General features: G+C 34.5%; 1 protein-coding gene across 1 annotated transcript in view; it reads right to left on the minus strand.

The window, feature by feature from the left end:
* Positions 1-16222, minus strand: part of VWA3B (von Willebrand factor A domain containing 3B) — a 68942-nt gene that overhangs the window by 21484 nt on the left and 31236 nt on the right. Inside the window, 9 exon segments of the mRNA XM_085321440.1 lie at positions 1658-1776; positions 5509-5665; positions 5785-5824; positions 7120-7257; positions 7932-8119; positions 8587-8589; positions 9601-9728; positions 11062-11244; positions 13584-13682. Of these exon segments, the coding sequence (XP_085177566.1) occupies positions 1658-1776; positions 5509-5665; positions 5785-5824; positions 7120-7257; positions 7932-8119; positions 8587-8589; positions 9601-9728; positions 11062-11244; positions 13584-13682 (1055 nt within the window).

Raw genomic sequence — 16222 nt, forward strand, 5'->3', positions numbered from 1 at the left:
TGTGTGCACTGACACATTGTCTAACCTATGAGTGTTAGAATAAATATGTGTCCAACCACCACTCACACAGCTGAACTGCAGCCTTTGCAAATTTAATTATTGAAAAAGTAATGCAGCGTTTATAGCAAAATAATTCAGTTGGGTTGCTGTTTCACAAGTAAAGAAAAAGCAGTAAGACGACATCTTTTTATATCATTAATGATAAAGATCTTAAGGTAGGTCTACCTTTTCTACACAYACTTCACCAGAGCAGGGAACTCAGTTCTGCTGTTGTAAATACATCTGATTTATTAAGCCCTACAGGACTGTTTGCACAGGTAAACACTCCTACTCACCACAGTTTCAGAGACATGGGCCAATATTGTTAAAATGCTCAAAACTATAAATATAGTTAAATATAGAATGGTATAGCACAATAGTGAAAAACTTGAAGATCTACTAGAAATTAATATCAAAAATACCTCACCTACCCCTTCTCCTACTAAAATCAATGACAAAATGATTTCCAGTTGAAATCAGTGACAAATCTAGATTTCTGAGTCCATCAGAACACACAATAACAACAGATATTTTTTCACTGATTTCCATTAATATTGGACATAGCAAGCACCATTTACAAATCAGAATTCTTGACTTTTACCAGAAAAGACAGATATATTTAGCAATAGGAAATAGGAATGAAAATGAGAGCTATTAAATGTTTAAACAAGAACTAACATGATCACAGAGCTACAGAGAAAAGAAAAGCTTAAAGATCAGTGGAACTGATCAGAAAACAACACTTAACACTTGTCATCAGGGGTTTTTTGGTCATGTAAAATAATTACTTTTGTAAATGTTATTAGAATAAAGCCTGATAACACGTCTCATTTATTAAAACATTGTCATCAGGGKTTTTTTGGTCACGTAAAGTAATTACTTTTGTTAATGTTATTAGAATAAAGCCTGATAACATGTCTCATTTATTAAAACAATTCTACCCGAAGCCTTAATAAAACTACTAAATGACTATCAATAGTCAAGTAATTGCAATACTTCAAAAAACCCACAAAATTAGATCAAGGAACCAAACAGACTAGATACCTGATGTCCTTCTCCTATTCACTCTTATGTGCTGTTATGAACATTTAACTAATAAGCAAAACACATCTTTCTCAAACAAAAAACCACATTATAAACATTACAAATAGTCAGTATCTTATAGGTGCCTCAGTTATACTCCTGCACCCATAGGTAGATGCTAAACATAGGCAGAAAAAAGAAGGCCATTTATTTAAATATCAGTCCATGCTTTTAGAAGCTTAATTGTAGGTTGAAGTCTTGTTACTATTGTATGTTTTGGGGGTGCATCTCTGGAAGATTGCTTCCAGGTTTATTCTCAGAAAGTAAGCAAAATATTGTTTTGTCATTGGAAAAAAAATAATATTAGCAACAGGGTATTTATGATCTCCTGGGCTATTCATTGGCTTTTCATTCTGCATTTTTTCTAAAGAAACTGAACATTTCTCCTACAGGTTAATGGTTCACACAATGATTAATGTGTGTAAAAGTGTAGAATTACCAGTGTAGGCAGAGCATGCACAAGCAAGTACCCAATACGTCAGAAAAATCTATATCTAGACTGCAAACATAGTACATTTGTGATTGGCACACTTGCCTTTCATAGGATTTAATTGCTTGTTCCAGTTTCTCTTTATAGGCATCAAGATTCACTGCCTGAGGATTAATTAGTGTGATCCGCTTCTTGTTGTTGCTAATATGGGCCAATGGTAAAATCTACAACAAAAAAAGAAAGACTTAATTTATCATATGTTTTATCCGCTAGAGTAACAGAATGGCCATGACTCCATATACAAGGATCAGAACAGACAGTAAGAAAAGGCATGAGGAAAGAAAAGAAAGGCTCCAGTAAGAAATCTCTGAGCACCTCAAGGAAACGATCGTTAGTCAGCAATAAGGGTTGTCAGAATTAAGATATCATTTTCATACTGTTAATAAAGTCTTCTGAAATGATATGATCCCCTTACACAAATCAATGATTTTAAGGCAAGGTAAATCAAGACTATTAATTACTAGTTAATTCTAACTAAATCAGTACTCTCCAAAATCTCACTTTAATAATGAAAAGATAGGTCAGAAGGGACATAAGCATGTCTGTCTAGATCATGACTATATTCTAGATTATACTACTTTAAAACGACGCTCTCTTCTACTTATTAGCATTTAATTCCAGCATACAGATGGGGTAGTTACTTAAGTAAGCACTTATTCTGGAGGACCATATTTTCAAAGTAATTAGAGTCCTAAAGATGCAGAGAGACATTTTTGACCATCACTCCGATTACTGACAAGAACAAGGTGGCTATTACCTACTGAAACCAGTCTTAACTGATTGCAGTAAGGCTTAGGAAGCAGCCAGGCTGGCCAGAATCAGGAACCTCAAAATCATTCAAAGCCAACAACAGAGCATCTCCATCTCATCAAAAAAGCAGGAAGCCACACACTTATCATCAGATATTCAAGCGGCAGAGGAAAGGGGGGAAACAAGGCAAAGAAGAGGAAAGAGGCCTTCCCATACCCCAATCCAAAGTCCGACTATTCTTCGGCCTATTAAATTACTCAGCAGTTACTCTATGAAAAGCTAGTTATATAACAATGTCCTGATGAAGATCAAGGGAAAAAACAGTAGAGAAGAATGAGAATGTTCCTCTCCCCAAAACACTCCTCAACACATACAGTGGAATGTGAAGCTTCTCCAAGTGTCCATTTAAGATCAGGATACGGATTGCAAAAAGTTGGATAAACTCCAATTTAGATAAATCAAAACTCATGTTGGTGAGATAAAGCAAGCAATCAGAAAATGAAGCAATAAATAGATTTCTTTAATTGAGAGCACTTTTCAGTTATGTTTTATTTGTATTCAAATCATCACATAGAAGCCCTCTCCTACAGAATGCATTCCCTTACAAACTGCCACAGCAGCTCCAAGTACAAACAGCATCATGCGCTAAAGGAATATTTAATACAGGTTATAAAACATTCTAAATAGAATATTAAGGACAGACAAATGTAAACACATTATTACAGTACTGAAGAATAAAACCAGAATAGAATGTGTTCTTAGCCTATAGTAAACTGCTACGTGAAAACTGCTCATAAAGTCAAGTTAAATCTGAGGAACAGATTCAACTGGAAGAAAACACATGGAAATGTTTTGAATATCAAAATGTTCTGGCATTTTATAAATTAAACTTAATATTTAAGTTTATAAATATTTTAATTTTATAAATTAAACATAAGCTTAAACTTTCATATCAAATATATGCTTTTGTTTCAAAATAGCTTTTATTTCAGAAATAGAATTTCACACACTTTAAATACAAAACCAAAACCCAAACCCAGCAACCCTAGTAAAATATTTCTTATTTTAGACTGAAATAGATGTTTTGCTTGGGCTTAATCTGAATTTGATTCTTCTGAGCAAGTTACTGAAGGCAAAAACCCATGACTTGCAAGGCTGTACTAAAGACGCCACAATCTGTAAACTAGATACTCACAGGTTCTATACAGAAGGTTTTCACCAGAACTACCACAGCTATAACTTATATAAGTCCCTGAATCATTTTTTCCTCGATATGAAACTGATGGGTAGTTTAATGAATTAATCTCTTTGAAATAACTCGTATGAAACTGACAGGTCACACAGAATTGGAAAAAACAAGTCGGCCTCCTTGTTAATGAACAGTTGTCACGGAAATTTTTTGCTTGCCTCCTCTCTGAGGTGACAAAATTGCTCACAGTAAGTCCATCATCACTGCTGGCAAAGGCTGAAAATAAAAATTCTACTGTCCCCAGGAAGAACGAAGCAGTGGGTCTGTATTCCCCACCAAGAAAACTAAGACCTCAGCAGAAAGAATGCAAATATGTCTCTACATTTATTACCCTCAGCAAAGTCTTCTAAATTACTCGAATAATCAAGATTCTCAATCAATCTGTTAACGACTCTGTTCAAGCCTTCTGGTTAGTCTCAGATCCTGTTTTCTGCTTTTCCTTGCTAGCATAAAGCTTGAAGGAGAATGAGTACTGTGACTGACAAAGCAAAATCTATTGGTTCCACTTTGCTTGTAGCTCTGAATTTTGTTTTTCCTTTTTAATATCCTGTTTCAGACACAGAAAAAGCCATGCCTCTACAGGCAGAACAGTAATTCCTTGTTGCTCAAACAACTGAGAGCTTTCAATGCCATTAAGGAGGGTTATCTAGGTATGAAAAAGTGGTAAAATAGACACATTAGTTTGTAAGTGCTTGTATCTCTGAAATAAAGAAAGTCCATAGATAACTTTTCAGATAACAGCAATGAACTTAATTCAGCCCTGATTTACCCTCACGTACACTCCCACAAACTACCTATACAAATTCCTCTAACATAGCATTTGTTGAATGGTAGCTTTGCTTGCTTTCAAAGACTGTTATATTTTATAGACTACTGTTTTTGTAAACAGTAGTTCAAAAGCAGCCCAGGATTGTCCAGAAGGGATACAAAGGACTCTGTTCATTTAGAACAGTGGAAGCAAGCACATTACTTAGTATATGTGTCCAGAAAAAGATAGGGGAAAGAAAGGACTGCTCAGAAAATCATTAAGAGCTCTGTGAGAGTTTCAATGCTTTTTGTTTGACATTTTGCTGAATATAGATATTTTTTGTAGTTTTGCAGTCACTGAATTTTTTTTGTAAAAAATGGCTATTTTACATCTGAAATGTGAAAATGTACATTTTGAATGGTCTTGATACAAAAAGTCATCTTTAAAACTATTAACTTCCCACTTCAAAAGTAAACTTAAAGATCTTGGATTTGACTTGGCTTTACTAAACAGAAGGTTTTGCTTCAAAACCTGCATGCTATAGCAAAAATTCCCATTTCTAAATTCTAACAAATAAATATGAAAACATTAAAATGCGTATTTGTACATTTACTAGAACTATTTTACTTAACTCTATATCACAACCCATTCCAAAAACTCTTGCTTCCCCATTATTATTTAAACGGATCCTGTTTTTAACTTTAATTATCAAATTCCCATGTCTTTAGAAGGACACAGGTGAGCCCTGAGAATGTACCAATCCACAAAAGCCTGCACGATTTTCTGTGTGACTTCATGAGCCTAAAATATAGAACTCCAGTGAATTAATACACATCAGTAGTAGCTGTGGCACCCAAGAAATTTCTGAACACCTGATGGCTGCACACTGCCATCAACTGGTAACTGCAAAAGAAAAATGAACAGCTCTAAAACTTGTAATTTCTCCACTTGCTAAGAAATGCTATTAACTATCAGCTTTAACTTCTTCCTGATGCACAAATGAACTTTCAGATAAGTACTATATATTTAGAGCACATCACAGTGAACATCAGAGAACGCAGTCATGACATTTGTAGAAATGAATAACAAAATCCTTTTTAAAACAATGACAAGTTTTGTGTTTACTCCGGAACAGCATAAGGGCTTTACCTCATCAAATACCTTAGAACCCACATGCTTGTCCAGAACTGGGATGTATTTAGTACCATGAGGGACAGCTGTCGGAGCTAAGGCATCCATGATGGTGAGTCGCCTGGCAACCAAGCCATGAGTCTTTAACCAGTGAGCTGAAGAGATATCTAGAGAACTAGGAAAAAGAGAATTAAGATGCAGTATGAGGTAGAAATGTATTTGACCAGTTCAAAATGACTCAAGTAAAATATAAACTATCACTTTTGTGATATATCTATATATGTGCACACATACCTTCTACGTTTTCCTTTTACATCCTTCTGCATTTTCAGATCTGGGAAAAAAACATTTGCATTTCATTATGTCACGGCTTTTGTGCAGACAAAAGCACACACGCTTATGCTGACATAGTATCAACTTTTTATTTTAGCCTACCAGCCGTGTCACACGGGCTGTAGAGTAACACCCATTTCAGTAGCTAAATATATCAATGAGAATTATGTTTCCTGTGTTTCTTTCATGGTGCTTGATCAATATTAACAGAGTTACTATACCCCTCATGATATCTAACTAATAAATAAATAAATGTGTAAAGTGGATGGGGAATAATTAAATTTTTCAAAAAAACTTTTTGAAAACTTTTTATATATTTATTTCCTATAACTCAAAGGAAAGATTAACCAGTTTATCCCCAAATTCAAGATATAATACCAAGTAGTATCACTAATGAGATAGCTAGGAGTGGCTAATTTAAGGTATACTACCAAAAATCTGTATAAACTCAAAAGGTATCTAAAGAACTAAAATGAAGACACCAAAATGTTAAAACATCAAGTATCTTTAAATGCCAGTGAGATTTTAGAAGAACTTACAGGCCATGTGACAAAGTTTGGAGTTCCATTAACCACGGAGAGAAATAAAACCTATATGAATCACTGGCAGCACTGGCAGACCAGGTTGCCCAGAGAGGTTGTGAAGTCTCCTTCTCTGGAGATACTCAAAACCTGGCTGGATGCAACTCTGTCTAACATGGTCTAGCTGACTCTGCTTGAGCAGGGGGGTTGGACTAGATGGTCTCCAGAAGCCCCTTCCAACCTCAACCATTTTGTAATTCTGTGATTCTGTGTGAATCCAAGTCCTGTCAGAAGTACTTTTGTCTCAACACTCTCATTCTTCCCAATGAGCATGTTTTTAACAAGTGTAAGCACATTAATGAAGTACAACTTCATTTTATGTTGGTACAGCAGAACAAAACTAGCAATTACTATATTACAACAACGATATGCTACCATGTCACAACATGAGTCTGAAGTGTATACACCCTGTTGATAAGAAGCAACTATGCTTCGGTCCCCTCTCTGCAGTCTTAGGCATAGCTGTACCACAACTGCAGCACATGGCAGACAAATAACTGACTTGAACACTGCAGCAAGGAATCTGGTGGCAGCAGCAAGGATCCTGTTACAGTACCCTCCTGTATGTCCAGCCCTCTGCATCTCTACTGATTTCCAGTCCTCTTTACTACAGCTTTACATAGTTCTGTCTCAAATGAGGCACTACTGATTTCAAATCTGTTATGAGAAATATTAGCATCTGTCCCTCTCCCAGCTTCCTGTTGTGGTAACTTGCCTTTGAAAATGGTTGCAGATTTCACATACTTTCTGTCAGAAAAGCCCTTTTTTCCAGGAGATGCTCCTTCCTCTGGGCTTTCTTCCCTAGATTTCATGCTATGGCTCAGGATTCTCAACAGACTTGTCTTTGTTTGCTCTGTAGGTGTTGAAAGGGAAAGAAAGGAACAGTTAAGTTATTAGTCAAATACATGCCACTGATTTTTGAAAATTAAATGCTTTTTTGGTGTCCAGTCCCAATTTTTAAGGGACTGCCTGCACAAGATGTCAATGACAGTATCACTTCAGTGCTAATTTGTACTCTGTACTTTCCCAAGGGTGAAGGCCTTTCTTCATATCAGCCAGGTAAACTTGGTTTCAGATTGCATCTATAGGATGCTTCAAAGAGAAACTTAGTGTACAAAGGAAATATATGAGTGTAATTAATGCTATAACTAATGAAACATAGAATAGCACTTCATTCTCATCAATGATGTACTTATTTAGTTTAAAAATAAATGAGTCAAACAGCTACTGTAAACAAACTGCATACATGGGTTTTAGAGCATTTCTGTTAAAACAGTTCCATCTTTCATTACAGGGCATGTGACAAAGCAAAAATGAGCAGACATTTGTCAGTTTGGGTCAAATGAGTGAGACAGGTGAAGAGCAAAAATGATTAAAAGTAAGTCAGAATTACAGGAAAACAAGAGTTTTATATAATCAAAGGCTTCATTTGTTCCCACAACAAGGGATGCTTTATTCTAATATTAACTCAATTTAAGTTAGTAAACAAATTCTGCTAACAACTACGGTTCATTTTGAGGTTCTTACCTGCGTATAGTGCTTTCTTCCTTTGGGCTGAACTGTYGCAGGTTGTTTGCCAGGCACATACTGTGCGCCGACGCGGAGTGAGTGCTGGCTCTTCAGAACCACAGCATGGCCTATTGTTAAGAGTAGTACTCAGCTCTTGAACATGTGTAGTTACAGAAGACACAGCAAGAATCTGCTTGTGATTACTGCTTTTAAGAGAAAAAAACAACACAAAAATATAAATGACCTTCGAAACCATATCTTTGGTTAAAAAAATGCTTATAAATGCTAAGCTAAAATGTTTTGAAAATTTAAACACTCCATTTAAATGTTTCCAAGAGTGAAAAATACTTGCTATATTATCCTAGTCTGCATTTCAAAGGGGAGATCAAAGGACGTTGTTCATTAGCCCATTTAAAACATTGTTTGTTAGATTTAAGGCAACATCCTGATGCATATTTTTAAGGAGGCCAGAATGTTTTGTAATAGTTGCATTGAATTCTAGGGGAAGGAGTAAAACAACCATTGGTAATGAAAGCAAATGATACACACACACACACACACACACACACACACACACACACACACACACACACATGTCTGAGCATTAATAAAAAAATAAATAAGCGAACTTTGAAATAAGTACTTATATATGTTTTTATACTGGACAATCTACTTTCTCTTCCACACATATTAAGCCATTCAGCAAGACATTCTACTATAATTTTATTTTATTTATTTAATGCATTTGGGGTTTTATTGTTAGTATATTTATTTTAATTTACTGCTTTTATTCATTTTTTAAACATAGGAATCTAGGTTTTTTGATATACTTTTTTTAAATCCATGTACTGTCAGTGCACAGATAAATTAGGCATCATGGAAAGCTATTCTCTCCTTTTTGTTAATGCAATGCTCCTGTAGGCATTACAACTAACATCATGTCTGAGTCTAGGTCTGTCTCTGTTCCCCTGACAGAAATGCAGTATAAACAGCAGGAAACTTCTCTACAGTGGCCCAGGAGCCTGCCTCCACTATGCTATGGAATGACCTCTTTTTGAACAGCCACTCTTACACTGTGAGACTTTCAATGAGTTTGTCAATTGATGCTGAACACAGGCATACTCCTAATGACGACATTACTTATCTTTTGATAAAAAGCGGAGTTAAATATGGCACGAATATATAGACATGCACTGTAAGAGCACAAATGTGAAAAGTAGTAAGTTGAGTTTTATTCATAATATTTGTTAACTGAACTATCCTTTAAATGAGTATATTTGCATGTAGCTCCCATTTCAATCAGCATCTTCCAATGAGTCGCAATTTAGTCATGACATTCCAGGCCAGTTTTACCAATAGGATAATCACTTTTAACGAATTCCTTAGGTTAGAGGGAGCAACTGTACTATGTGATGGAGTACAAAGTATCTTCACCTCTTTGCTTTAATTATTCCTAATATTTGAGAGAACCTATCATGTTGTTCCAGTTTTGAGTATCACAGTATTAATATATTTTCCCAGTTTTGTTTTTTTCCATTAATATAATTGTATCTTTCAAAAAAAAAATTCAACATTTCTTCTTAAAAGAGGACAGTGTCAAAGGTTAAAAATGCAATACAATGCAGAAAGAGAAACTTAACAGATAGCTCCTACCACATATTAGCAGAATGGTAGTATGAGGACATACTTGTTCTCTGGATCTTTTTCTCCGTTACACCAATCTGTCATCAGACATTCATCATGGAAGTGCTTCACTTTCTCTAGGTCTCTTTCTCCCTTTTCGATCTCTCTTCTTAAAAGGTGCATATCTTCACTCTATCAAAGAGAAAATCAAATGTTTTATTAAAATTACTCTTAAAATGTTTAATTGCTGAACTGAAACTATGCAAGTTCTGAAAATAATTTTGAATAATGATTCAGTTAGGACAACTACTTAATTTTGTAAACTTCTTCAGGTGGTCTCTGCTTTTCTGCATGTACAAACAAGCTGACAGCAAAACAAGACAAAAGTGTGCTTGGCAACACAAGGCAATCATTTATTAAATCTTGCTTTTTAGCAAGAAGACTAGCATTCCCTAATAAGCCATTTATGCCTTGTGACATGAACAGTCATATTTCTAAATAATATGGTGAGGTCAGTACCTCATAAATAAATAAAATATAAAATATGTATGCATCAACTATTATTGTTCCTTCTGTCTACAGGTCACAGTTGCATCACAACGTGTCCTTGGAAAATGGGAAGTAAAAACCACAGTCTTTAAGTGTTGGAAGTGAACAAACTGGGAATCATCTGGACCACAGGCAGAAACAGGAAGGAAATTCCAAAGATGATCCCTTTACAATCCCCACAGGCCACAAATTCTGGCCACCGGCAGCAGAGACTCTGGTCCTCATCAACAATATGTGCCAGAGTCACATAGTCCACATCAATAGAATCACCTACGAGGTCATATTGCCAGAGCTGGAGTTTTTCATATCTTCCTTCTTTTAATTACTCTCTGCAGCATTCTAAATTTCCTGCTACCGTCTTGTTCCCAGTTGCTCTCATTGTTCCACTAAAACCCTTTCTAAAATTTGTGGAACTAATTAACTGAGCCTTCACTTTAATTAAAATCAAGAAAATGCCTTTGTGGGTGTTTCTTTTAGCCTATTCAGAAATTTCCTATTGGGGATTGTTAGATTGAGCTCCTTAGTTACACTGGACAGGTCTCTGCTGTTCTAGTAACTTCAGTCATTACAAATTTCTCCCCAGTGGCTATGTAAAGCAAACTTTTAGCAAAATTCAGGTCTGCATTCTCTCATTCATTAACAGGATACAAATCATAGTTTTGTTCTACACAATAACTTATTTCTCAGACAACAGACATCATGTGTGTTTCTTCCAGAGCTGAATTCGGCCTACATGCATGTCTTCTTTTTAGCAACAGTAGCACGACAAATGTACTTTTCATATTTGGGCTTACCTGTTGTGACCTAATAAAATTCCATAATCAAAAAATGGCACAGTCATCACATCACTTCAGATTTGACTAGAATTAACCTTGTTTTCTAAATAATATATTGCAATATGAAACTGCAGTAATGCAAATCCTGTGGTGTCTTCAATAGCACAAAGAAGCAAACCTACATATTTAGAAATACTCACAACAATACCCGCTGCAGCTTCAGGATCAGTCAAATAAATATTGTAATAATGAAATCGCCCCCCTGTTTCAGTAGCCAGTTCATGCAAAAATTTATTGGCTTCTGTATCATCACAGTTGAAAGACACAGTATGAACAGGAATCTTACGGTGAAGTTGGACTTCAGCCAAAATGGTTTGAGGGGGCTGAAAAACAAAAGTATGTATTAAACATGTGGCATGTAAAATATATTTATCAAAATGTGGAGAATTTGTACAGAATTTCAGCAGTCATCCTGCTGCTTAGAGCCAGATGAATATAGCTCAGTTAAAAGCATGGATTTTATATAGATTACATATTTCATAATTACATAAAATGAATTCATTTTGAAATACATCTGAAGTACTGACAATACGTTAGGCACAGGATATTCTTATAAAATAAAATTAAAATTATAAAATAAGTTGTACATTTGGTTTCTGAATTTTTAAAGGAAATTAAAGTATTAAATTATGGGAAATTAAACTACTACACTTATGTTTAGTATCACTGGAGGTAAATAGCTGGATAAAAATTGTTGACATTTTTATTCAAACAAGTTAGTTCAATGACATGTTGATTCATCACAGGAAAAAAAAAACAGAGATAAAGAATGTAGGAAAACCAGTGTTCTTTGAATATAGACATAAAAAGTAGGTGGGAAAGCATAAGTTCTTCTTTCTCTTTTGAGTGATCTGGTAGCATGTAATCTCTAACTTCTGATAACATTCTTGTTGTTCAGACATCTCAGTTAAATCTTGATAAATTTAGCTTTCTGTTAATATTTTTAATATATTTGTTATTCCTTAACAGCAAAAAACAATTTTAGTCACCTTCACATTCCATCTAAATAAAGTGTAATATAAATCACAGGAAAAAGTGTTACTAAATAGGTAAAAAGAAACGAACTATTCATTAATTTTTAACATAATAAAATATTAGAATGAAGAATCTTAACAAGTGTATTTTAAGCCAATTTATTGTTTAATTATATAGGAACATATGCTATGCTCATAGTCAGCAAAATTAAGTGCTAAACAATGCACAGATTATATTCAATTGTAAATTGAGAGGTTTTAATGACTGGTAGCCAATAACAGTCAACCTTTATTTAGAAAATAACTAAGATTAATACTAAAATTAAAACAAGATTTAAAATATAAATCAAACTTTTTCATCTGCTAATTTAAATCAGGATTATACTTTGATATTCAAACAACTTTGAAGCATGTAAATCTACCTTGACTCCTGGGCTACTTTCTTTGATCAAGAAAACCAGAGCAAAAAGAAAAGTAAGCCTTTAGAATTTTTTTAATTTATCAAGGTATAAAGAAGTTATTTCTGCAAGTTTATGATGCTTTCTCTATCACAGGTTTATTGCATATGCTTAACCAATTAGCTCTATGTGGCTTTCAACACAGCTATTTACCAAGTAAAGTCAGGTTTTTGGTGCCTACTTGTCATTACAACCAAGCTGAATTTTCATGGATAAAGTATTTTTTAATTGTCACCCACAGCACACTAGCTACTTGTTACAGATTGTAACAAGTACTTGTAACAGTACTTGTTACTGGCCAGGTGTTACAGATTAAAAGTTCAATTCCACTTATTTTCAATTCTAATTCTACTCGAGCAAGAATTCTTTTTTTCAGTTTTTAGTTGGTGTTATATAACATAATATAATATGATCTATGAACATTTTAAGTCATGGTGACAATACTTTCAGAAATAAAAGCATACTTTTGATTTCATTAGCCATTTATAACTAGAACTAAAACAACTCCAGAATGATGCTATTCCAGAATTGCACCTATGTGAGATCACATTTGGCTCAATAACATAACATGGACTTCTGTACTATATGGAGAGAGAATAACATGATGTCAATGGTAACACCTTTATATAAAAATAATGTAAATCAATTCAATAATTAGGCTTTTATTCCTCAGACATGACATAGCCCTTGTGCAGTCTCTGCTACAGAACAGAAGATAAGTAGTTATATATCTGATGTGTTATTTGGTAAAAAATCTTGAATCCAAATTTGTTTATTTTGTTATCAGTCATTTTCTTTTTAGGTTTTCAAGTCAGCACACAAGGTTTTAAGGTTTTAATATTTAAATCCAATCATATTATGGGATGTTCATTATTTCTCAATCTTTAATTCACGAGAATATTTTTGCTAACTTAGGAACATAGAACAGTTTAACATAAATCCTAAGCTTAGACATTAAGATACAACCTTAATCAATTATCAGACCCTTAAAATAACTAATTAGAAATTACATGAATTATCATACATCAAATGCTGGACTGTGGGAGAAGAGTTCTTTTCAAAACCCTTTCACAAAGAACACATTTTAGAGATACAATTTATCAATATTACAACCACCTCCAAGAGACTCAGCTCTGCAGGTGTGATATTCATCTCTTACACTTTGCTTCAGCCTTCTGACACCATCACTGCAGCACCACACTACTTCATTTTCTGTTATTTCAGAAATACCTGGTCAGGTCTCCCATCAGTCAAAAGATATATGGCTTGAGTGTCAGTATCAGCAAAAGCAATCTGGAGAGCTTTGAGTGTATTTGTGGAAGTTCCAACCTAAGCAACCAAAAAGAAGTAGACAATATTGAATGGCCAGAAAAATCAAAGCAAATGCCAAAGGAGCATATATTGGCACCAAAATGGTATTCCATGCTTATGCAACCACATACAAATGAAATGTTGAGCAATAGAAATAGGAAAGGAAAAGCGATCACTGAAAGACTATAAACAGATAGAATGATACATGATACAGGCTAAATAATATTGCATTTTCCCACTACTGCTCTTGATTGCCAACTCATCACACTAATTTGACACAGGTATTTTATTTAATCAAATAATTCAAACTCATAAATGAATTGCTCAAGATGTTTCTCAAAAATATGGGAGGGACTTACAGGTTTTCTGAACAGACTTCTTTCCAAACTATCTTCCATCTAATCCCTCAGTATATCAATCTAAATACAATTTAATTGTTTTCCAGCAAGAACATAAGCCGTAACAATAAAAACACAAATAACAGTACTGTGTCTTTCAGAAATTCATATTTGAGTAATGCTAATGCTTTTCATGTGTCATTTATATACTTAGTGTTCATGATCTGTCTTTCTTTCTTTCCAGACTTAGTCCAGCTCCTAAACTCACTGAAATGCAACTCACAGCTTATAGGAGCTGAAAAAACACAATTATTTATATATTCAAATTTGTACCTTTGAACATTCAATGTACAAAACTACCAAATTTAAGGGAAAAGTGACATTTTATCAGTGTGGGATAATGTTTTGTTAATTCTTAGTATTCGATTTGAATAGGGCCCAAGAAAACTCCTTAAAAAGATACAAGTCTCTTTTATGTTAGTATAATGCCTGAGTACCTCTCCAGAGGGCAGTGATGATTATAGTAGTGTAAGTGAAAAAAGGCTTAGAATCCACAGATATAATGCATTACAGAGGATAAATACATATTTATCATCCCTAACATTAACCCATACATTCAAAACTATGTTAAGAGAGCATTATTACTCAGACCTATTAAGTGTATTAGTCAAAAATTCTTCCAGTCCATTTCTCTTCCAAACAGTTCTATTGGGAAGCATAAAGAAAGTAAATCAGGTAAAACAGATGGTCCACTTTGTATAGCTGTGTAAGAGTTACATGGGCCAGGCAAGATGATAACTTAGCTGCTTAATACTCTTATCTCCTTATCCACAAAAAGCTCAGCACTCATTCATAATAAATAGCTAGCTTGAGCCATTTCTTTTGTTAAATACAACTAATATTCTTAATGTTTTAGTAAGCATCACAGTTTTAAGCACGTCACCCTTAATTACGTCTAAGTTAGCCATCCTGGGTCTTCCTAATAACGGTACATGGTTTTGAACTTCTTCCACTTTTCTTGGGAAAATACATTATAATGTGGATGCTGGTAATATGAGGGAAATGCATGACTATGTATGTTATGGTAAAGCTTCTTAATTTTAGATTTCTCAGTTGCTACTGTTAGAAGTACACCATTGCTTTTTTGGAAGTGTATAAGCAAATGTGACATGCCTCAATTATGTGGCATTATCACCCCACAAAATATAAATGTTATCAACCTCTAAAGAATTTTTAAGGAACAGTTACTGTTTATAGCTCAACTTCCTTATTCAACATCTCTGGGGACCAAAGCATGTAACATGAGATCAAAGGATCTATTCTGAATAATATTCAGAGTGATCTGCTGTTCATTTCAGCTTCACTGTCAAGCCAGCTTTCTGATCTCAGACTTATGCCTGTGCCATTTTAAACAGTCTAAAAGGTCAGCAGCAGATGACATCCTTGAAAAAACAGTAGATTGTTTTTGTAAAATTCCCTGTGCTTTTCAGGAATCTAGAGCTGAACACTTGAAAGGAAATTTATAGAGTCAATAATTCATAGCTTGAGTGAACAGTGATGAAAAAGGCCACTCCAAATGCACGCACAAAATGTTGTCAAATTAAACTAGTWCAAGGTATTATCTAACCTGCATGATGTTGTAGCATGAGTATGGCCTAACCAGAGAMAATTATCTGGGTCTAAATGAAGGCAGGAAAATTACGTTTACTAACCAAATTTATAAGTATTCACTAACTGCTCAGTCAGGCCACACAAATGTTTCTCCTTTCTCTAGGCATTTGTGTTACCATTTTCTGAGTATGATCGGTCATTTATTTTGCTTTTCAGCCTTAAAGGTATTATGTATCTTCTCCAATTCCATCATCCTCAGGAATTTCATTTCACCTGAGGAAGTACAGTCATAATGGTGAGGAGTTTTATTATATAAATATATGCTTTTCTATTAGCAAATATAATGATATATATGTAGTGTTATATGACTGATTTTCAGTCCCATGCTGGTGACACTGCTGTCCACATTGGACACATTAACTGGTCCTAAGCTGCTAGCAGTTACAGTCAGCCTAGAGTGTGACTGTGGCTGACTGCAAACACTTCTACTCTGTTACAAAGAAAAATGATCAGCTTTTGGCCACAGTTAGAGAGAAAATATTGAGTAGATAGGCGGGTGTCTGGCCTGACTCAGTACAGCTACTCTTATGTTTCCGTATAAGTTTAAAG

Source organism: Rhea americana, unplaced genomic scaffold (genome assembly GCF_003343005.1).
Source record: "Rhea americana isolate MKP2758 unplaced genomic scaffold, rheAme1 scaffold_7, whole genome shotgun sequence".
Classification (NCBI taxonomy): domain Eukaryota; kingdom Metazoa; phylum Chordata; class Aves; order Rheiformes; family Rheidae; genus Rhea; species Rhea americana.